Source organism: Hippocampus zosterae, chromosome 4 (genome assembly GCF_025434085.1).
Source record: "Hippocampus zosterae strain Florida chromosome 4, ASM2543408v3, whole genome shotgun sequence".
NCBI classification, from domain to species: domain Eukaryota; kingdom Metazoa; phylum Chordata; class Actinopteri; order Syngnathiformes; family Syngnathidae; genus Hippocampus; species Hippocampus zosterae.
In genome coordinates, this window is record NC_067454.1 from 28563082 (window position 1) to 28586775 (window position 23694).

Here is a 23694-nt window from a genome sequence, read left to right on the forward strand (position 1 = left end):
ATTAATGCCAATAAAAATGCGCTAAACTGACAGCTCTAATTATAATACTATCCATGAGGTGGAAATTTTATGATTAAAATTGTTAACTTGTATCATATATCCTGCTATCTGTAAGTGTTGCTTGGCAAGCTTGTTGGCATGCAAGCTTGTGGTCTTTTTTTCCTTTACTTCTCAGATTGAGATATACTATATTAATGATCTATTACTATAATAATATCAAACAAGTGAAAACTCACCAAGGACAAAGGATACGACGAGATTTTTAAAAAACTTCTTTCTACATCCTTTGAACATGTAAATTGTCCTGAATGATTACAATTTGTTGTTTTTGTACTTCCCCTTACTTCAGCCCAAATTTTATTTATTTGTTTATTTACAGGTACCGGTATATCAATTTGTGGTGTTGTTGTTAGGTTATACTGTATATTGTGTTGTTGATTTATTATGCATTGAACATGTTATATATTCAATAAACAAACAAATAAATAAAATGTACTTAGTATTTCTGGGTGGAAAGCCTGTAGAGGTTTTTTCACGTAAATCTCACTCCAATTTGTTTTCACTATATATAAAATATATTTAGAGCAATTAAAGTCAAAGATAATGATTATTCATTCATTCATCTTCCGAGCCGCTTGATCCTCACTAGGGTCGCGGGGGGTGCTGGAGCCTATCCCAGCTGTCTCCGGGCAGTAGGCGGGGGACACCCTGAATCGGTTGCCAGCCAATCGATTTAGTGAATCTGAAATTACTTAAAATTGTAGCTAAAGTTTGGTATCTATCAAATTACTCTTACAAAGGGCTAGCATCTTATTACAGCTGGTTACTATTCCCATATTCACATGGCATTTCAATTTGTATCTCTGACACATTGTTTCATTTGAACAACAATGTTGTTCTGTTTTCATTTGTGTTCACCGCCCACGTAAGAGATATACTTGCTTAATTACTGGACATGTTAGGAAATATGCTGCGAGCCCTGTTCACTTCACTCGTACCGTTCGGAAAACTCAGAACGTTGCTCAAATTTAAAACGACGTTCTGTTGCGCTCACTCGGCGCTCGACATGCTGAGCCAGTGCGTGCTACGTTCGAAAACTAATGGGAGCGCAGGCACTCTGCTTCTCCGAACGCATCCACTTAGAGCAGTTGCATGAGTGTCGGAGTGAATTTCCGAACGTGGCCGAGATCAAATTTACTTCAAACTTCTTTATTTTACGACCCCAGGCCGCAAGTTTCCAGGCTACGGCCTGTAAAACTTTCCAAACAAATTTGATAGTTGTCAAACAAGCTATTGGCAAAAACTTTCAAACTCACAAAACCTGAGGGCAAAACATTTTGTTCCCAGTTTAATATAAAAACTCCCAGTTTCATCTGTGCATGTTCACACGGTGCTGATCGACGTACCTTCCCCACCTACGGCACCTTGAAGTTGTTCTTCGTAGTTGTTCTCCTCTCCTCGGTTCCCAGACATATTCCAAGATTACTGTTGGATTACAGTCACGCAACTCGTATAGATATAGATTTGTGAGTTACAATAATTTAAATATCTGACGGATGTATACGCTGATAAAACGGACACAATAATGTCTCGTCTCGTTCGGACGTGCCAATTACGTCAAAAGTTTGTGGAACGAGGAAGTGAAACGACGTGGAGGTAGCCCTCTGCAGTAACCAACTGTCTCCAGTTGATCAACATAACCGGCACGTTTTTTTCCCCTTGTCTTGGCGGACGAGGCATAAGTAGTGCTTTACTGCCCCCTCCAGGTGATAGTATTATAACACTTGTTTTGTCTTTCAACACTATTCTCCTGACTACCAGGAGTTCTAATTTGTCCTCTGTAGAGGACATTTTTTAACCTAATTATCTCCCACCCAGTGCATCCAATCGCATTAACTCCTTTTGTTACTCTAAATAGGACATTCAGTGCTTTCCAACGATACCAAATTTGTAGGGGTTAGAAAAAGTAAGAAAAAGACTTCCCTTAGTGCAAGCACTTTTTATGGGAAGAGGAAAAGTAATACTTTTTATCAAACACATTTTGTCTTGAAATGCTGTTGGCATTTTATTTATAAGGCTCTTATGAACACGTTGGGTTGTTTAAAGTGTATTTGAGCCTAGTATTCAAGTGTTTAAAAATGCTGTGGAATTTCAAAAATTTCTTTTGGAGTAGTCCAATTACTTCACATAGATTGGGGAATTTCAAAATAAATGTGACTGGACAACATTTTTTCCTGGTAGTCAGGAGGCTATATGCTGTATTTATGGGCAGGTTTATTATTTATTTTGGCATATTTTAATAATTCCTGAAAATTAAAACTTCAAATCGAGCTGACAAAAGAAGATTTTAATTTAATAATCAGTTATGTTACATTCTGTAAGTTCTGCGCATTAACCCGTAGATGTGAGGGGGTACTAATGGAATGATAAAAAGATTTGTGGGTACATGACAAAAAAGGGAACCACTCATATATCTTTTTGTTCAAACAGCAAGGTCAAGGATGGCCAACTCACGACCTGCAGTGAAAAAAATGACCATCTTTAAGAAACGCAGATAAATATTCAATACACGTTACACACACAAAAAAAAACGAGAATATGAAAAAACGAAGAAAAAAATACAAACACTACTCGGGTGCCAAATTGTAAATGCAGGAGTCAACTGTAGTTTTAGGTTTTAATATGACTAATCACCGCTAGATGGCAGCCATGTCTTAATTGTGCCGACATTGCCCAAAACTACGAGAGTACTGTAGGCTTTTAAAAAAAATCTTTGCGGATTTGGAATGAAATACATGACAAATATGGTACCTCAATAATATCACAATTTTGGGTGAGTTATTTTTACGCAAGAAATGGACAAAATAAGTTCTTGCACTTAAAGTTGGTTTCTTGTTCATCAGTTTTGTGCCATCCTTGGCTGTTTCTATATATATATATATATATATATATATATATATATATATATATATATATATATATATATATATATGTAAGTGAAAGTGAATGCTGATCGTAAATATCGCATTTTCTTTCCGTTTTTTCTTTCTACACTGACAATATGAAGTGTCAAATAAGTGTGTACTAATACTTATGCACTATTGGAATAAAAATAGAGTACACATACGCTTGTGTGTGTGTGTGTGGGTGTATGTGTGCTTACATCTGAGATCAAATTTGCTAAAGTGAAAAACCCCCTGTTGTGAAAAATTTCTTGCTGCAAACATGATTTCGTTGTAGAGGAGTTTCACTGTATTCATTTTTGTATGATCCTTTTGTTTGTAGTTTGAAAGCTACTGTGATGTTTCTTGTTTCCTTTTTTATGGTGGTGCAAGAATGAAATCAATATTAATTTAAAAAACAAAACAGAACGATAATTATACCAAATGCGCAACAGGGAAACAGTGCTTAGTACAAGAAAAATCATTTCACAGAAAACCCTCCTTTCTAATTCACTCATGAACTTAGTTGAGGTTTTGGGTGTGGTTGGTAAAACGACACCGAGGGCTTGCCCTTGTTTTGAAGAACAATGGACATGATCAGTTAAACTCATTCAAATGCAGAACTCATTCCTTTCATATGAAAACCAGGCATTATAGTCTGTAAAGGGAAACCTTGAATCCACCAACATCCACAGTGACACCCAAGAGTGAAATATTGTGCAAACAAAATATTTCCCTGTCTTTGCCTCTGCATGAGGTGGCACTCACACCAAATATCGGGGCTGTGCTCTGAGTCACTGTTGATGAAGGTTGCGCGGATGGCGTTATTCAGGTTGGTTTACTCTGCCTGGAGTCATTTACTCTTGACGAAACATGATACCATCACTATATGCACATTCAATATAATAAAGTTCATTTTCATTCTAGTATACCTTAGCAGCAATTAAAAACAGTGAATGTCCTCCTCTGCGGATTTTGATACAGGATTGTCTTGCTCTCAGTCTAGTGGAAAACAACCAAGACAAACATCAGAACAGTAATAGCAAAAATGAGAATTCACTGAAGATGCCTGCAATCTCATGACTCTTGATTGTAGCAGCGTGCACTCATTTTAAAACAACAATGGGCATCAAAACAAAATACATTAAAAATACAACTGTCATGTCCAAAGTCATAGCCCTAAACTATATCATAACAATTAAACAATTATGAAACAGAACAAAGGGGGGCCCGATAGTCCAGTGGTTAGCACGTCGGCTTCACAGTGCAGAGGTACCGGGTTCGATTCCAGCTCCGGCCTCCCTGTGAGGAGTTTCCATGTTCTCCCCGGGCCTGCGTGGGTTTTCTCCGGGTGCTCCGGTTTCCTCCCACATTCCAAAAATATGCATGGCAGGCTGATTGAACACTCTAAATTGTCCCTAGGTGTGAGTGTGAGCGTGGATGGTTGTTCGTCTATGTGTGCCCTGCGATTGGCTGGCAACCGATTCAGGGTGTCCCCCGCCTACTGCCCGGAGACGGCTGGGATGGGCTCCAGCACCCCCCGCGACCCTAGTGAGGATCAAGCGGCTCGGAAGATGCGTGGCAGGCTGATTGAACACTCTAAATTGTCTCTAAATTTTATATAAATATATATATATATATATATTTATATACACACACTCACACTAGGGATGTGAATCTCAGCACTGAGGACGATTCGATACACATCACGATCCACTGCCAGCGATGCGATACTTAAACGATACATGGAATTTTCTGGCGATACGATGCGATACGTTTCACCGTCGTCACGATGCGATACGATTCGATACACATTAAGTTCAAATCAATGCGATCCGATACGATACAATGCAATTTGTTGTGATATTGTGCAATTAAATATGATGCAAATAAGCAAAGAAAAAAAGCTTTTAAAAAGATGGAATTCAGTATGGTATTACAAAAAGGATACCACTTTATTCCTTATAAAGAGTAGAACTTGTAAAACAACTTATTTAAGCCCTTTCACAATTGGGTTTTGTGCAAAGAAAATGTAAACAATTTGGCACCTGAGACTCAGCTGTTGCTATAGTGTAAACACAAACAGACTCTCACTGAGTGTCTTATATGAAATATTCATATATATATATATATATATATATATATATATATATATATATATATATATATATATATATATATATATATATATATATATATATATATGAATCTATAGTGCAAGATGTCCACCCATCCACTGTAAGTGCAACTCTTTGCGCACTGTTCAGCGACACAGTAATCTCACTTCTCACTTTGTTGTACACATCGGGAATATGTTTGTAAGTGAACACAGACCTGTCTGGTATTTTATACCTGGGTTCCAAAACGTGCACGAGCTGTCTGAAACCCTCGTTGTCCACCACGCTAAGGCTGGAGGTCTTTGCATATGAAATAAGCAGTGGCCTTAGTTATAGCCATTGCGCGATCACAGTGAGTTGCAAGGGGACTCCCAAAAAGAGAGGCAATATTTTTCTGATCCTGACCTGGTTTACCAAGAGTTTCTCCGGTGTCCGACGAGGAACTGGGCGGGGAAGCGGGAGGGAAACTTGTCGGTGATCTGGTGCCATCGGTTTAAGTGGGTCTGCATATTTGTGGTGCTGCCGTTGTATGGCTTCTTAGTGCGACATTCCTTGCAAATTACGGAGGTTTTATCAAGCTTTCCGTCTTTCTTTTCGAAGCCGTAGTATTTCCAAACATAAGATTTGAATGTTGCGGCTGCATTAAATATAGTAGTTTCCTTGCTGCTGCGTGCGCAAACTTCCATAATGTTTCGCTCGTTGTGTACTGGACTGTATGTGACGCACGGCTACCGTCCGTATTCAACACAAAACGCAAAGCAATGATGGTGCATTCATTGCGCCTAGGAAAGGGCAGAAATGTGACGTTTAACATGAATAAAACGGCGATTGAATCTGATTTTACCGATACCCATCAATGCATCGTGATGAATCGCGATTTCACCGATACCCATCAATGCATCGTGATGAATCGCGATTTCACCCGTCAATCGCGTCGTACCCAGTGAATGAGCCGATGCACTCGGATCGCGGACGTGCGCATCGATGTATCGATTAATATCGATTATTTTCCACACCCTTAACTCACACGCAGTAAAATGTGCGTTTGTGTTGTGAGCGTGCGTGTGCGGGCGCGCGCGTGCGTGTGTGTAAAATACGGTGTGTTGGAGTCATTTCAGTGAGTTCAATGGAGTGTAGTCTTGGAATTGAGTCTTGGAAAAAGACAAAACGTGCAAGTACGAACACGTCTATCGAGGAATGCCGACCTCATGAAGGACGCTGAAAGTAGGTGATTACCGTATAAAATAATACAACGGTATCGTTTGGCCAAACAACCAACAACCTTTATACATTCCTTATTCGACAGTGGTTTAATTTTTTGAGCAACTCTGAGCAAAAAGTTTGAGCAATTATCCTCTGCTTTTGGCCAATCGTCTACTCCTAGACAAGGTGTTCTGCATGTGTGGGAGGAGAATCTTTACCTGGGGAGTTCAGAAACACTTCCTCCTCCACCCTTCTTTTTCAAGTCAGAAGTGTTCCCGGCAAGAGCTAAAAATAGTCTTTGACATTTTGAAACAATTGAAATTTCTATCACGAGAGTGAAAAGGTAAATTGTCCGTGTACTGTTCATGGTTTACTGTGGAACCTAATTTTTTTGTTTTCATCACACTTAAATATTACAGCCTCGGATCCATGAATCGTAAGGTAATTACTCATTTCCTGTATTTTCTGTAAAAAATTGATGATGCTGTAAAAGAAATGTAGATATAAATATCGCTTAATTGGAGACCCAAAATTCTGCGCAGTGAGCACTAAAACAGAATAGAGCCATAACTGAAGTGAGAGATCACGAATGCGTTTCTTTACCATCGCATTTCTTCGTCCGATAATACTACGTCTAGATATCATCAGCACAAGCAAATGTTATTAACAATTAGTTACAATTAGGATGTTTGACCTGATTTTATTTAACCACTACCATAATTATCAATCCTGTAGTTCCTTGCTTTGTTGGAATCTTTTGACATTGATACTCGCATGCAGCTACTGTCTCACGGATCGTTGAAATGCCTTTTTTGGAGGTGTTGTCGACGTGAGAGCTTTTACATCTTGATGTCTGAAACTCCTACGCACTTGCTGGTTTGGTGGTTTCTTCTCTCCTTTATTGCCTTTTGCAAGTGGGTGGTACCAGCTGGACTGATGACGCGTCAGCACCGAAACACTGCAGCATTCCGTCAAATATCAAATAATAGCGTCCATAATATAGGAAACTTGACAACCAAGCACACGCCTGCACGCGCGCACACACGCACGCACGCAAGCACACACGCAGGCACGCACGCACGCAAGCACACACGCAGGCACGCACGCACACACACACACACACACACACACACACACACACACGAGGCACGCGTGTATGCGCGTGTGTGTGCGTACATATTAAAAAATAAATTAAAGTGTGTATATATATATATATATATACACACTTTAATAATATATATATATATATATATATATATATATATATATATATATATATATATATTTTTTTTTTTCGTTTGCACGCGGCCATGCACGTCTCAGCAACAACGCAGGCGGGCGGTTACAAAAACCTGTGGGGCACTCACTGATATTACACGCTACAGTTGAGGAATAGATCTGGTTGGGGTCTTTGCTGTGCCGCCGATCAGGGGGAAGATACTGGTAAGAGCGCATTTTTACTGCTTGTGCGTACACTCTTGTGCGCGCGCATGTGTGTGCGAGCATCGTGTGCGTGCGTGCGGGTGAATTTGTGAGATGGGGTCGGGGGGTGGGGGGTGGTTATTTGCTTTCAGGAACTAGATGGTTCCCTCTGCCTTGACCTCCTCATCAGCATCGACTAATAGGTTACAGTAGAAATGTCCACTAGCCCCTATCGTGTTTCATTCCATTCAAAGTAGGCTTATTTGGTCACAGTATTGTGTTTGACTAAATCCATATGTCCTGAAAGAGATTGAGATTTCATTCATTTGAGGGTGAGAGTCAACGTTTAATTTATTTAGCAGCGGTACCATGTGCACATGCACATTCACAGCAAGACAGTGTGAATGTACCAAAACGAAGAGTCTACTCAGCAATTGAAAGAGGCTTCACCAGGGGTTGTTTTTTTGTTTTCATTGCCCTTCTCAGGATTTATTTTAACCCCACATTCGTAAAATAGGGTAAATGATATGAAACGTAAGTGGGGTGGGCATGCAAGCCTTGTCAAAACAAATATTTTGAGTCAAATCAATTCGTTTCTAATGTATACAGATTGAGAACAGCAAAACATGCATTTGTAGCAGATCACAGAATCATAAATAGCAAAATATGCATCTGTGGACTCATTATTTCATCCATTCATTATCTGGACCACATAATATTTTCTTTTAGTTTTGAAATGCTATTTAATGAAAAACAACCAATCAAACAAAATTAACTATTTGGGCAACTGATAGTTTTAATCGTGACATTGAAATGTTGACATAACTATTTGTATGTCAACTGGTTCCGTGTATTTCTTTGTTAAACACAATATTATCAAAGTAATCCAATATTAGCTTAATTTCTTTGTCTTTAACTGACAAAATTGACTGGTATGAAACCGGTTTACACACAAATAATAAGTAAATTCAGTGGGCAACTATCACAGGTGCATGTTTTGAAGACAATTTGAATACATAAAGATTTCACAGTGAGTTCATCTGACCCATTGTGTAGTTCATCCACTGCCATTTTGTACATATCCCCAGGACCTCTGCAGTTTGAGGAAGCTGAAAATGTTTCAGTTGTTCCATGTTCTCATATTCACAAAAATGTCAACATAAAGGCAGACAGATTCTCTTTGGAAGTAGAGAAGAATTAAATAGCCTGTAGCTATCTCCAACAGAGTGGAAAACATGCCAAATACTTTTAACAGACTCCTGCCCCCAACCTGAGGAGCATATGGATAATGTAACCCTCTTTTCCTTTCAACTTTTCCCCTCAGGGGTTGCCACAGTGAATCAGTTGCCTCCATCTCACCCTGTTTTGTGCATCCTGTTCTCTCCCGCCAGCTACCTTCATGTTATCTTTCACTACATCCATAAACCTCCTCTTTGGTCTCCCTCTCAGCCTCCTGCCTGGCAGTTCACGACTCAGCATCCTTCTCCCAATACCCCTGTATATTGATTCACTCTCTCTCCTGTCCAAACCATATCAGTCTGGCCTCTCTGGTTTTCTCTCCAAAACCTCTGACATGAGTGGTCCCTCTCATGTGCTCATTTCTGATCCTATCCAACCCGGTCACGCCCAAAGAGAACCTCAACATCTTCATTTCTACTACATCCAGCTCTGACTACTGTCTTTTCTTCAGTCGCAAGTGTCTCCAGTCCAAACAGCATGGCTGGTCTCACCGCAGGTTTATACACCTTTCCTTTCATCTCACCTGAAACTTGACTTGCAGGGGATGTGTCTCTATTGCACATCCCACTTGACACTTTTCTCCAGCCGTTCCAATCTGCCTGTTCATGCTTCTTCATCTCTTTTCCACACTCTCCATTGCCCTGGACAGCTGACCCCAAGTACTTAAGATCCTCCACCTTCTTTATCTCTTCTCCCTGTAACCTCACTCTTGTACTTGGGTCCCTCTCATTCACACACATGAACTCCATCTTGCTTCGACTGACCTTGATTCTTCTCCTTTCCAGGGCAAACCTCCAACTCTCTAGTTTCTCCTCCACCTGTTGCCTGCTCTCACTACAGATCACAATGTCATCTACAAACATCATAATGCATGGAGATTCCTGTCTGACCTCGTCTGTCAGCCTGTGCATCACCATAGCAAATAAGAAGGGGCTCAGAGCTGACCCCTGGTGAAGTCCCACCTCCACATTGAATTCTTGAGTCACACCAACAGCACACCTCACCACTGTCTGACAGTCAAGATACTGTATACCTGCACCGCTCTAACATACTTTTCTATCACCACAGACTTCCTCATAAAATACCACATTTCTTCTCTGGGCACTCTTTCTCCAGATCTACAAAGACACAATGCAGCTCTTGCTGACCTTCTCTGTACTTCTCTATCAACATCCTTAGAGCAAATACTGCATCTGTCGTACTCTTTTTTGGGGGGGCATGAAACCATACTGCTCACAAATGCTAATTTATGCTTTTCGTCTGGCTAAAACTACTCTTTCCCATAGTTTCATTTTTCATTTCAAAGCCAGGCCGATAAATAACGAAAAACAACTTTGCAGTCCTGATTGCCACTGAGGTCGATCTGTAGACCAGGGAATTGAGCTTCCTGTGTAAAATATTACTTTTGCCCTCACAACTCGATCCATCCATCCGTCATCCAAACCCCTATTTGTGGCAAGGGTTGCGGATGTGCTGAAGCCTATCCCAGCTGTCTTCGGGCAGTAGGCAGGGAACACTAGCAGAGCATTAGCCTCCACGCCAGTTCTTACAGGCTCTCTAATCACATGTAACCCGGTCTGCTTTAATGTGGACTATCATGGAAAGCTCAAACAGCCATCTATGTTTCTAGAAAGAGTGATGGCAGCTAGTCGGAGTAAAGGCTATCCAATCTCAGCAGTTCGGGTCAGAAAGAGGGCCAGTTGTCTGCAAACTACAGTCCCTGTTCTCTACAAAAACTAGCCAACCATCGCTTAAGCTAGAAGAATATGATAAACCTCTTATCATTGCTTCTCACAGGCAAGGCGCCAGAAACAATTACTCAACGCGACTCATCTTTCTGGCGAGATTGCAATTCCCAGCTATGTTCTTCATTGTGATCTCTGATTGTCTCATCCTAGTGTCGTTGGAGCCGACGTGTATCATTATGTCCGAGTAGCTACTGTTGTTAGCCTTTCGCTGGTGTCTAGGCCTGTCTTGGCACCTGGAATATACATTCCTGTGGCTGGGTGTTTAAGCTTAATATTATGGGCGGTGGAGTCACCGATAACTAAAGCCAGCAGACTGAGGTGGAATGAGATTACGATGCATCACCCCGATTAGCAAGATGCTCAATGCTAATGCTAACCAGACTAGTAGTCTGGCTACATCCCACACAACTGCTGTGTTGGCCATATCTGTCATGTTCATGGTGGTGGAGGACCCCAAAAAGCAGGCAGGAAGGAAGAGCAGGGTAAAGTTGACAAATTGTATTTAAACACAGAGAAAACTAAATCCTAAACAAAAAAAAAGGCCCGGTTGTACTTTTCATCTAGATCACAGGTGTCAAACTCAAGGCAACAAACAAAAGAATCCAAAGTAGCAAACCAAAACCGTGACTGATGCAAAAAACAATCAATAACAGAAACATTAACGAAACACGACAGAACAAACAAACATGACAGAAACAAATATGACAGAACAAACAATGACCTGACACTGAGTGATCGTGCCGGGAGTCCTTTTAAGCAACTAATGACAAACTAATGACCAACAGGTGTGCAGCTGCAGGCGGAGCCCTACAGTGCCACCTGTTGGCCACAAACAGAACCATGACAATATCTACAGTCACCACATTATTCTGCTATAGATGGCCAATGCCGGTGGAAAAAAAGAAGCAAAATGGGTTCTGCCTTGACAGGGAAGGAAGAGTGAAGTCTAGTTCATCTGCTGTGTCACACTTTACTCGAGAGAAATGTCTTGGTAATTTGGGACTGTGTACTGTGTTCTTGCAAGAAGGCTGCTGCAGGCCATTGATCACATCAACGGAAACAATGCACAGGCCAAACCACATGTGTTTCAGACATTGTAAAGCAGGGGTCCCCAAACTACGGCCCGCGGGCACAGTTGACCCGGCCCTCTAACCCTCCTGTTGTCCTCGGGTCAAAATGACCCATCACTGTGTTAAAAACGCCCCAAAAAAATCCTAAATGATAATTTTTTTAACTTGAAATATTATTACTTTTCCTAGATTGTCCCCAACTGCAGAAAATTTGAAATGTTGTTTTTATTCACATTTCCATGGAAGCTGTACAAAAAAAAGTACAAAGGTGGTCTTCGGGGCAAAATGACCCATGACGCAAATAGGGTTGAAATCAAGGTCACAAAGTTATTTACACACCATAGAATGTTTCAGTGTTTTAGTTGTGTCTCAGATCAATTAGTAGAACACGTGAACAAGATGGTAGCAGACATAAACAAGACAAGATAGGTGGCGTTCTCGTAGATGGCACAACTCTTTTTTTGTGGATTTCAAGGGGCTATAAAGAGAGAGAGTTGTTTAGTTATTATTTATTTCCTGTTTTTTCTGTGAAGAACTCAGAGAGGGTTATTTAGTTATTATTTATTTCATTAATAGTGTTATTATTTGTTTCCTGACCTTTTTTCCTCTAAAGGACCTGGAAAGGGTTATTTGGTTATGTGTGGCTTTCTGGGAAACAATAAATCTTTTAAGCTCCCCTACGATCGTTGATGTTACAAACTGACACCGGCCCCCCATCAGAGAAGGGAAAAGTTATGTAGCCCTCACAGGAAAAAGTTTGGGGACTCCTGTTGTAAAGAGATTGTGTACAACCTAATGTGGCGTAAATAGGCAAATTATTTAATTAATATATTGCAGCTCCTTGTGGGTCCTGGCCTTGCCGTGGCAAGGAGGCTTGTGTGTTCCAATGATCCGGAGAGCGTTACCGTCTGGAGCTTGCTCCATGTAGGGTCTCCCTTGGCGGGCCGGTCTTCGGGGAGGTTCCAGACTAACAAGGTCCCAACGGTGTGTCGGTACGCCGCTGAGATGGCAGCCCCATCATCCGACTATCCTGCAGAGGGCCAACAACCCACTCAGGAGAAATTAATTGTTACGAAACCGACCAGAAGAAACCAGACTGCCCAAACCAAGACAAGACATAGGAACGCCCCCGACCAACGAGTACGGATTGACCTACGCCTGAAGACGCGCATCGCCACATGGAACGTCCGAACGCTTCTTCGGGATGGAGCTCCTTTACTGCTGTCCTTGGAGCTCTCCCGCTACAAAATCACCATGGCGGGTCTTTGTGAATCAAGATGGCAAGAAGGAGAACACAGCTTCATATGGAGTGGCCCTGAAATCCGGACGGGCCTCCATGGAGTTGCACTGGCCATGTCCAAACATACACGGCAATCACTTATCAGCTGGATCCCAATTAACGATCGACTCCTGTCTGCACGGTTCCTCCACCGACATGGCAAGATGACAGTCATCGTTGCTTATGCCCCCACAGAACTCGCCGATGATACAGTGAAGGACACCTTCTTCGACCAACTCCATCAGGTCATTAGCCAAACCCCACCACATGACATCGTCATCATCCTCACGGACGCCAATGCAACCTTCTCTTCTTCCTCCAGAGAAGGACCATCTCACCAAACCCCGACACAACCCATTGGCACCACCTTTGTCGATAACACCACAAATGATAACGGCAAACGTCTGCTTCTCCTCTGCCATTCAAATAACCTCTGTATCACCGACACATGGTTCCCCCGCAAGCAGATCCATCACTGGACCTGGTATAGCCCTGATGGAAGAACCCGGAAGGCGATAGACCATATCATCATCTCCCGCCGCTGGCGATCCTCCGTCACCAACTGCAGGGTCTTCAGAGGTGCACAGTTGGGCAACACTGACCACCGCCTGTTGGTTGCCCAGCTAAGACTTAAAATACGACCAGACACGTCTATCAGGCCACAGCCACGCTTAATGTCTTCCAGACTCTGCGACCCCACCACTGCCTCCGCATATCGCCGCTCCATCACCAACGCCTTCACCGCTCTGGCCGTTGATGACATCGCAGACTGGGAGACTTTCAAATTAAAGGTCAACCAGTCTGCCCAGGATGTACTGGGAAGATCAAGATCTCTTCCCAAACAACCATGGATCTCACAACCGACCCTCGACATCATTGACCGCCGCCGTGCTGCTCGCCTGCGCGGTGACATCACAGAGTACCGAAGGCTCAATGCAGCACGGAATGCGGCAATTGCAACTGACAGGGAGAGATACTGGGGAGAAGAGGCCGAACGCATGGAATCAGCAGCACAGCGCAACGACCTTAGACAGGTCTTTCAAATGCTGCGCCAAGCCCGCATCGGACCACACATCAAGACCGCCCTCATGAAGGATGCCAGTGGAAATCGCATCACCACTGAAACAGACTGCCTTGAACTCTGGAAAGAGCACTTCAGCAACCTCCTTCATCACCCTCCAGTTCCCACCGACCCCCGGCTTGTCACTGCTGCCAACTCTACCACCCCCAACCCCAACTGCAAAACTGACCCAGTCACAATCGACGAGGTCAGAGCAGCAATAAAATCACAAAAAAATCACAAGGCCCCTGGAATCTGTGCCATCACCGCAGAGCTGCTCAAAGAAGGTGGTGACTCCATGGCCCAGTGGCTCACCCACATCATTAACCATGTCTGGGTGGCAGAACAGCCCCCCACAGACTGGACCCGAGGCATCATCCTGCCATTCTGGATGCGGAAAACGCGACAAGCAACTCTGCAACAACTACAGAGGCGTCTCACTGCTCTCCATACCCGCAAAACTGTTCACCCGGATCCTTCTCACCCGCGCCCTTCCCGCCATTCGAAGCCATCGCTGCCCCCAACAAGCTGGCTTCATGCCCAACCGGTCCACCATAGATCACATCTCAGCAGTTAGACTCATTGTTGAGAAGGTTAGAGAGTTTCGGAAGGACCAACATCTTTTTATAGCCTTCATAGATCTCAAAGCTGCCTTTGATACAGTCGACCACCTCTCCCTTTGGAACATTCTGAAATACCTTGGAGTGCCACCCAAAATAACCACATTGTTCCAGCGACTCTACAACAACTCAGAGAGCTGTGTTCGTGTGAATGGGAAGGACTCAGAGTGGTTCCCCATTAACAGCGGGGTCAGACAGGGCTGCGTGGCCGCTCCTGATCTATTTAACTGTGTCATTGACCACCTTATGATCCGAGTACGGGAGCAAGTCTCAGGCGTGTCGCTCGGCAACTTCCACCTGACCGACCTTGAATACGCTGATGACACCACCCTGTTCAGCAACTCCCTCCAACACCTCAGCAGTGCCCTCTCCATATACCAAACAGAAGCAGCAAAGCTGGGCCTCCAAGTAAGCTGGCAGAAAACCAAACTTATGTATATCGGTGACGGACCCAACCCCTCCCCCCTGATCTTTGGCAGAGACGAAGTGCAATTTGTCAACTCCATCATTTACCTGGGCTCCACTATTACCAGCAGCGGCGATCTCAAGCCAGAGATTGACCGCAGACGCGCCCTCGCGGCCGCGGCAATGCAGTCACTGTGGCGGCCCCTCTGGCGCCACCACTCAGTGTCCCAAAAGACCAAGATGCGCATTTATAACGCAGCAGTTCTTCCCATCCTCCTGTATGGTGCAGAATCCTGGCCATTAAACAAGACCCAGGCCAAGAGGATCGACGGCTTTGACAGCAGGTCACTAAGAACCATTTTGAACATCAGCTGGCACCTCCATGTTTCCAACTCAGACCTCCGAAAACATACCCTTCAGCCCCCTGCATCCCGACTGGCCGCTCAGAGGCGCATCCGTTGGCTTGGTCACCTCCTCCGATTACCCCCAGAACACCCAACTCGTGCCATCTTCTCATTTGATCCAGCGACAGCCGGCTGGAAAAGGCCACGCGGCAGACCCCACACCAGATGACTCGATGTCATCAGAGAGGATCTCAAACACCAGGGCCTCACCCTGGAGGATGCAGCGGACCTGGCCCATGACCGTGGTCATTGGCGGACCCTGGTGAAGCTGATCGGCTCTACGCACTGCGACGACCCAGCTGAATGAGACTGGGCCCCCGCGTCGCAAGAGCATTATTATTATTATTATTATTATTGCAGCTCAAAGCTAATGCCTGCATTAAGAATGAGCTCCTCTTGCTCGAAGTTTGTTTTGGATTAACTTTAAAATGTTAAACAGAAAAAAAGCCATTTTGAATCAGTCTTTTGTATATGAAGGAGCTAGAATTGGATAGTAGATTTTTTTTTCCAAATTAGCCATTATTGTCTTGATTTAAATACATTCTATGTGCACATTGAAAAGAATAAGAAGAAAGAAGAGAAACTTTTATTTGTCACACAATGGACACATTTGCAATTTACAACAGCAAAAATTATGAAAAAGAGAAAGTAGAAAAACAAAAGTATTTGCATGCACAAAAAAACTAATTAAAAAACATTTTTAAAAATGGACTGTACACAGTACAGAGTGGAAAAAAATATATAAGCATAAATGCCAATGCAAAGTGGCTGTGCTATTTACAATGGGTGAGTGGGGGGTGAGTCCACGTTTTCACGCGTGAAAGGGGGTTATTATCTCATCTATCAGTGTCTGTCCTATTTCAGAGTGTCAATCTTTCTGAAACCAGAGAGGAGTGCGTCTTGGTGTATTGTCGCGGTCTGAATTAAAAGAGGGGGTCAAAAGGTGATGGCAAATGTCTGCCAAAGGCAGGGTAGCCAAATAATCAGCATGTGTTCATTGGAAAGGTAAACAGTTATGTTCACTGAAAGAAAGGTGTCTTGTTCTATTCCACCCTGGGGACAACTGGGTGATTGTGCTTCTCGTCTCTGAATGCAAAGTGGGACCTTTCAATTCCCAAGTCTTCGTGTAGCTTGTGTTTAAAGCGAGATGGTGGAGACCCAAAGGAAAGTGCATGTGTTGTTGGATCATTTCATTTACACTGAAAAAAAAAAACAATATAACAAATCTTCATCAGAAAGCCATGGACATTATTGAAGTATGAATGAGAGCGGCGTGGAGACTTCCTTTTTCCCAGAAGTCAGATTTGTCCCATGCAATGTTCCTGTGGAGGTCAATGAAAAGTCAGTAAATGTGTTTTGTACACCTCTTGTAATTAATTTCCAGTCCTGGAGATGTGTCCAGTATGTGGAATCAGAAGAGAGGTTTCTGAAAATGACTCCCCAATATGTTAATCTCTTACATCAGCATCTATCCGATTGAAATGTAGCAGTTTTCCTGAACAAAGGCAGAAGAGTGTCTTGTAGCCACCCAGGTGTGAGATGTAGTAGGTGGGTCTATTCTATATGTCTATGTGTTAGAATTTGAATCCAGTGTCTCTAGATCAGTGGTTCTTAATCTTGTTTGAGGTACTGAACCCAACCAGTTCATATGCACATTGATCGAACCCTTCATGATTTTTTACCAAAGCAGATATTAAAAACGGAAAACAAGTCAACACAATTAGTCGAAGAATAAAGTACAAGGTTTTTAATTGTGCATGAAATGGAGCAGCCAATGATAGCCAAACGGGCGTGTCATCACTGGCGGTAATTGACATGTTGAGTCCAGCGGTCTTAACCTCCATTGCAGAGGCTCTGTCAAACCCCTCAGACTGATTCACCAAACCCCAAGGGTTCGATCAAACCCAGGTTAAGAACCACTGCTCTAGATATTTTGAAAAAGGTGGGGTTTCCTTTGATATGATACCTATGATGTAATTTATTCAAAAGAAACTGGTGATGAGTCTAAAAAAATGGTATGTCTTTTAAAACTGAATGGATTTTTTTTTCATCATTGTTTGGAAAATACACAGATTTTAAATCCATCTTTCTCTACCTTTCTAAGGTTCTCCCATACTGAAGACAGACAGCCCCAAAGTTGAGGAGCTCTGCATTATGTGGAGGAGTGACAACTATTCAACAGTTCCTTGTGAAGAGAAGAAAGAACCTTGATATGGACAGCACAAAGGGGTGGAGTGACTCCATAGTAGGAAACTGCATCTTATTATACAAAAAGGAAAAATTATTGAATTGAATACAACTTTATTGTCAAATGTGCTGTATGTATGTGTAACATACAGCACAGATGAAATTTGTGTGTGAAATATGATGGTGTTAATTTTAAGTGTGATGACTAATGTACAACAGTGGTAATCAATCCTTGAAAACTTAACAATTTCTGTTTTAAGAAATTGATTTAAAAAATACACACTTGAAAAAAATCAAAATGTTTCTTTCCATTTGACATTCATTAATAAACACAACAACATATATATATATATATATATATATATATATATATATATATATATATATATATATATATATAAAAAATCCTCATCTCACCCCTCGGGTGGTGTCCGTCCCTCATTCAGCTCGGGTCCTCTACCAGAGGCCAGGAAGCTTGAGGGTTCTGCGCAGTATCCTTGCTGTTCCCAGCACTGCACATTTCTGGACTGAGATGTCCGATGTTGTTCCCGGGATCTGTTGCAACCACTCATCTAGTTTGGGGGTCACTGCCCCGAGTGCTCCGACCACCACAGGCACGACTGTCACCTTTACCTTCCAGGCTCTCTCCAGCTCCTCTCTGAGCCCTTGGTATTTCTCGAGTTTCTCATGTTCCTTCTTCCTGATGTTTCCATCACTTGGGACCGCTACATCCACTACAACGGCTTTCCTCTGCCCTTTATCTATGATCACGATATCTGGTTGGTTCGCCATTACCATCTTGTCAGTCTGGATCTGGAAGTCCCACAGGATCTTCGCTCTGTCATTCTCCACCACCTTCTGTGGTGTTTCCCATTTTGACCTTGGGGTTTCCAATCCATACTCCGCACAGATGTTTCGGTAGACTATGCCAGCCACCTGGTTATGGCGTTCCATGTAGGCTTTTCCTGCCAGCACCTTACACCCTGCAGTTATGTGTTGGATCGTCTCAGGTGCCTCTTTGCACAACCTACACCTTGCGTCTTGTCTGGTGTGGTATATCTGGGCCTCGATGGCTCTGGTTCTCAAGGCCTGCTCCTGAGCAGCCAGGATGAGTGCCTCTGTGCTGTCCTTCAGGCCAGCCCTCTCTAGCCACTGATAGGACTTCTTGAGATCAGCCACTTCAGTTATGGTCCGGTGGTACATCCCGTGTAGGGGCTTGTCCTCCCATGATGGTCCCTCTTCCAGCGCCTCATCTTCTGTTCCCCATTGTCTGAGACATTCTCTGAGTACGTCATCCGTTTGAGCCTTCTCCTTGATGTATTCATGGAGCTTGGATGTTTCATCCTGGACAGTGGCTCTCACACTCACTAGTCCCCGGCCTCCTTCCTTTCGGCTTGCGTACAGTCTCAGGGTGCTGGATTTGGGATGGAACCCTCCATGCATGGTTAGGAGCTTTCGGGTCTTAACGTCCGTGGTCTGAATCTCTTCCTTTGGCCACCTTATTATTCCTGCAGGGTATCTGATCACTGGCAGGGCATAGCTGTTTATTGCCCGGGTCTTATTCTTGCCATTGAGCTGGCTTCTTAGGACTTGCCTCACTCGCTGGAGGTATTTGGCCGTAGCCGCTTTCCTTGTTGCCAGTTCGAGGTTGCCATTGGCTTGTGGTATACCAAGGTACTTGTAGCTGTCCTCAATGTCTGCTATTGTTCCTTCAGGGAGTGAGACCCCTTCAGTGCGGACTAACCTTCCTCTCTTAGTCACCATCCGACTACATTTCTCAAGCCCGAATGACATCCCGATGTCGCTGCTGTAGATCCTGGTTGTGTGGATCAGGGAATCTATGTCCCTTTCGCTCTTAGCATACAGCTTTATGTCATCCATGTAGAGGAGGTGACTGATTGTAGCTCCATTTCTGAGGCGGTATCCATAGCCTGTCTTGGTGATTACTTGGCTTAGGGGGTTCAGTCCTATGCAGAACAGCAGTGGGGAGAGTGCATCACCTTGGTATATGCCACATTTGATGGACACTTAGGTAAGTGGCTTGCCATTGGCTTCAAGTGTGGTTTTCCACATCCTCATCGAGTTCGCAACGAAGGCTCTTAGGGTCCTGTTCACCTTATACAACTCCAAGCATTCAGTGATCCATGTATGTGGCATCGAGTCATAGGCTTTCTTGTAATCAATCCAAGCTGTGCACAGGTTGGTACGTCGGGACCTGCAGTCTTGTGCGACTGTTCTGTCAACCAGGAGCTGATGTTTGGCTCCTCTGGTATCCCTACCAATGCCCTTCTGCGCTTCGTTCATGTATTGATCCATGTGTCCACTTATCTTAGCCGCAATGATGCCTGACATGAGCTTCCATGTTGTGGAGAGACAGGTTATTGGCCGATAGTTGGATGGGGCTGCACCCTTCGAGGGATCCTTCATGATCAGGATCGTTCGCCCTTCGGTTAGCCATTCTGGGTGAGTCCCATCCCTCAGCAGCTGGTTCATTTGTACTGCTAGGCGCTCATGGAGTGCTGTGAGTCTCTTTAGCCAGTAGGTGTGGACCATGTCCGGGCCTGGTGCTGTCCAGTTCTTCATATCTGAGACTCTTTCCTGTATGTCTGCCACTGTTATGGTAACTGGGTTCTGTTCAGGGAGGTTGCTGTGCTCCTCTCTCAGGGTCACCAGCCATTGTGCACTGCTGTTATGTGCAACCTCCTTCTCCCATATGCCTTTCCAGTACCTTTCAGTTTCCAGTCTTGGTGGGTCAGCTCTGTTGTTAGGACCCTGCCACTGAGCGTACACTTTCGCAGGTTGTGTTGCGAACAGCCTGTTTATTCGTCTGGCCTCATTCTCTTTCGTGTACCGCTTTAGGCGACTGGACAAGGCTTGGAGCCTTTGTTTGGCAGTTTCGAGTGCTTCAGGTATGGTCATCTGGATGTACCTCTCGGGTATCGGCCTTTTCATCACACCTCTCTGGGCCTCCGTCAATTGACTCACATCTTTCCGGGCCGCCTTGATCTTAGCCTCCAACCGTCTTTTCAAAGGTGGGTAACGTATCTCATGGCTTCCATGGTTGCTCTTATAGCCCAGAGTCTCCAGGATCACTGATGCTGAAGCGTATATCAGCTCATTGGTTTCTGTGATCGTTACGGTAGGGATCGCCCTCAGTGCTGCATTCACACTTTCTATGAGACTTTCAGATGGTACTTCACATAGCCGTTGTAATCGGTTTCTAGGTTGCCCAGCTTTCATTCTCGCCATGATCTTAGCTTTAAGGTCAGTTGCTGCCTCACTCAGCATTTCATTCATTGGAGCTGACCACCCAATCTCATCATCTGCATTCATTGGGGCTTGCCTCCCAATCTCTTGTATGACCTCCTCCTCTGATCTGGCAGCCTGGGGCCCTTCACCATGGAACCTGCGTTGTACCTCATCAATCTCAAGTTGTGACAGCAGTTGCCGTTTGTGGATGTTGGAACACTGAGCTACTAGTTGTTTCGCGGTCAACCGTGACTGTGGGTTTCGAAGTAACCATTTAGCCCACATTCTCTGCATGTAACCCCTCTGACTAGGGTTGCTTGAGTAGTAGCATTCCAACAGAGCCATGTTATCGCATCTCGCCCATCTCCGCTTTGTTCCAGTAGCCCATTTTTCATCAAGGTGCTCTGGTTCCCCAGCACCTGACGCAGACCTTGTTTGGCCGGGCGACGTCTGAGCCGGCATGTCATTCGATTTATTGTCTCTCATCATTGTATGAGGTAGGCATTAGCGTGAAGGATCTTGCCCAAGGACCCACACTGGATGGTGTTATGTGCTCATTTTTTTTTTTTGCCCCAAGCGGGATTCGAACCACCGTCTCCCGTATGCCAAACCGATGCCTTACCAACTGAGCTATCCAGCTATATATATATATATAAATATATATATATATATATATATATATATATATATATATATATATATATATATATATATATATATATATATATATATATATATATATATAAATTCCTCGTCTCACCCCCCCTCGGGTGGTGTCCGTCCCTCATTCAGCTCGGGTCTTCTACCAGAGGCCAGGAAACTTGAGGGTTCTGCGCAGTATCCTTGCTGTTCCCAGCACTGAACATTTCTGGACTGAGATGTCCGATGTTGTTCCCGGGATCTATTGCAACCACTCATCTAGTTTAGGGGTCACTGCCCCGAGTGCTCCGACCACCTTTACCTTCCAGGCTCTCTCCAGCTCCTGTCTGAGCCCTTCGTATTTCTCGGGTTTCTCGTGTTCCTTCTTCCTGATGTTTCCATCACTTGGGACCGCTACATCCACTACAACGGCTTTCCTCTGCCCTTTATCTATGATCACGATATCTGGTTGGTTCGCCATTACCATCTTGTCAGTCTGGATCTGGAAGTCCCACAGAATCTTCGCTCTGTCATTCTCCACCACCTTCGGAGGTGTTTCCCATTTTGACCTTGGGGTTTCCAGTTCATACTCCGCACAGATGTTTTGGTAGACTATGCCAGCCACCTGGTTATGGCGTTCCCTGTAGGCTTTCCCTGCCAGCATCTTACACCCTGCAGTTATGTGTTGGATCGTCTCTGCTGCCTCTTTGCACAACCTACACCTTGGGTCTTGTCTGGTGTGGTATATCCGGGCCTCAATGGCTCTGGTGCTCAGCGCATGCTCCTGAGCAGCCAGGATGAGTGCCTCTGTGCTGTCCTTCAGGGCAGCCCTCTCTAGCCACTGATAGGAATTCTTGAGATCGGCCACTTCAGTTATGGTCCGGTGGTATATCCCGTGTAGGGGCTTGTCCCAGGCTATGGATACCGCCTCAGAAATGGAGCTACGATGAGTCACCTCCTCTACATGGATGACACAAAGCTGTATGCTAAGAGCGAAAGGGACATAGACTCCCTGATCCACACAACCAGAATCTACAGCAGCGACATCGGAACGGACGAACCGCGCGCGCCGCCAAAGGCCCCGCCGCACCGCGCCCTGCCGGGTTGAATCCCCTGCGCGGACTGCGCGGTCCCCACCCGTTTACCTCTCAACGGTTTCATGCCCTGTTGAACTCTCTCTTCAAAGTTCTTTTCAACTTTCCCTTAAGGTACTTGTCCGCTATCGGTCTCGTGCCGGTATTTAGCCTTAGATGGAGTTTACCACCCTCTTTGGGCTGCATTCCCAAACAACCCGACTCCGAGAAGGCCTCGCCCTGGCGCGCCCGGGGCCGCTACCGGCCTCACACCGTCCTCACACCGTCCTCACACCGTCCTCACACCGTCCTCGGGAAAATTGACTTTTTGATAAGTGGGAATAATTGTCATCAGTAAGAATAAGATGAACAGTTTGGATCATTTGAATTTGTTCAACAATGTTGAAATTAAAGGAAAGTTGTGGATGGGCATTCTTCCCGGTGGGACATGGCTGAATTTTACAATGCTTGTTACAATGAATTCAAGAAATAAGTGTGTTTATGTAATTGGGATTACAATACCTGTGTAAAAAAAAAAGAATAACAATTCAGCAAACAAAACCTATTGCTCACTGAATTATTTTCTTTCTTTCCTTCAGCCAATGAAAACTCTTGATGCTGAAGACAGAGCACCTTTGTGCCCTCGGTTAGGTCCTTACTTTGCTGATGGCCAGCGGCGAGTGGACTATGTGCTTGCTTACCACGTCCAGAAACCCGGCGACATTCATCGAAAATCACCCAAGTTTGGAGATGACAACTTCATTCGCCGGCTTCGACGTAGTTTGAGCATCAGAAGCAGCCGTGCACCTTTGCAGCCCGAAGAAGACCCGGAGATTGCTGCCCAAGATACCAAGCGATTCAAGCGGGAAGAATTTGAGGACAACCTCAGAGAGACTGGGTTGGAATTGGAAACGTCTGCTGAGGTAAGAAAAACTTGTTTGCATGAAGTGCAAGTCACAATTTGCATACAAATGAAATAGTGTTGGTTTCACAAATGTACCATAGTATAATAACAAAATTGACTCGTACAGTATTTA

The 23694-nt window shown here is 44.2% G+C and overlaps 2 protein-coding genes across 5 annotated transcripts in view; one reads left to right on the plus strand and one right to left on the minus strand.

Annotated features, from left to right (window-relative positions):
• The window catches only part of zgc:153993 (uncharacterized protein LOC767645 homolog), a 32541-nt gene extending 30857 nt beyond the window's left edge, over positions 1 to 1684 (minus strand). Inside the window, exon 1 of the mRNA XM_052064039.1 lies at positions 1407 to 1684. Coding sequence (XP_051919999.1) covers positions 1407 to 1473 — 67 coding nt within the window. The 5' untranslated portion in view covers positions 1474 to 1684. The remainder of the gene's footprint in view (positions 1 to 1406) is intronic.
• Positions 1685 to 6452: 4768 nt separating this feature from the next.
• ano1a (anoctamin 1, calcium activated chloride channel a) overlaps positions 6453 to 23694 on the plus strand; it is an 89253-nt gene continuing 72011 nt past the window's right edge. For 2 of the 4 annotated variants that reach the window (XM_052063875.1, XM_052063879.1), the window contains exons 1-3: positions 6488 to 6703; positions 17614 to 17754; positions 23257 to 23580. In XM_052063875.1, coding sequence (XP_051919835.1) covers positions 17722 to 17754; positions 23257 to 23580 — 357 coding nt within the window. In that variant the 5' untranslated portion in view covers positions 6488 to 6703; positions 17614 to 17721. Of the gene's footprint in view, positions 6704 to 7682; positions 7706 to 17613; positions 17755 to 23256; positions 23581 to 23694 lie in introns of those variants that run through there. The other 2 variants (XM_052063876.1, XM_052063877.1) reach the window with 2 other exon arrangements.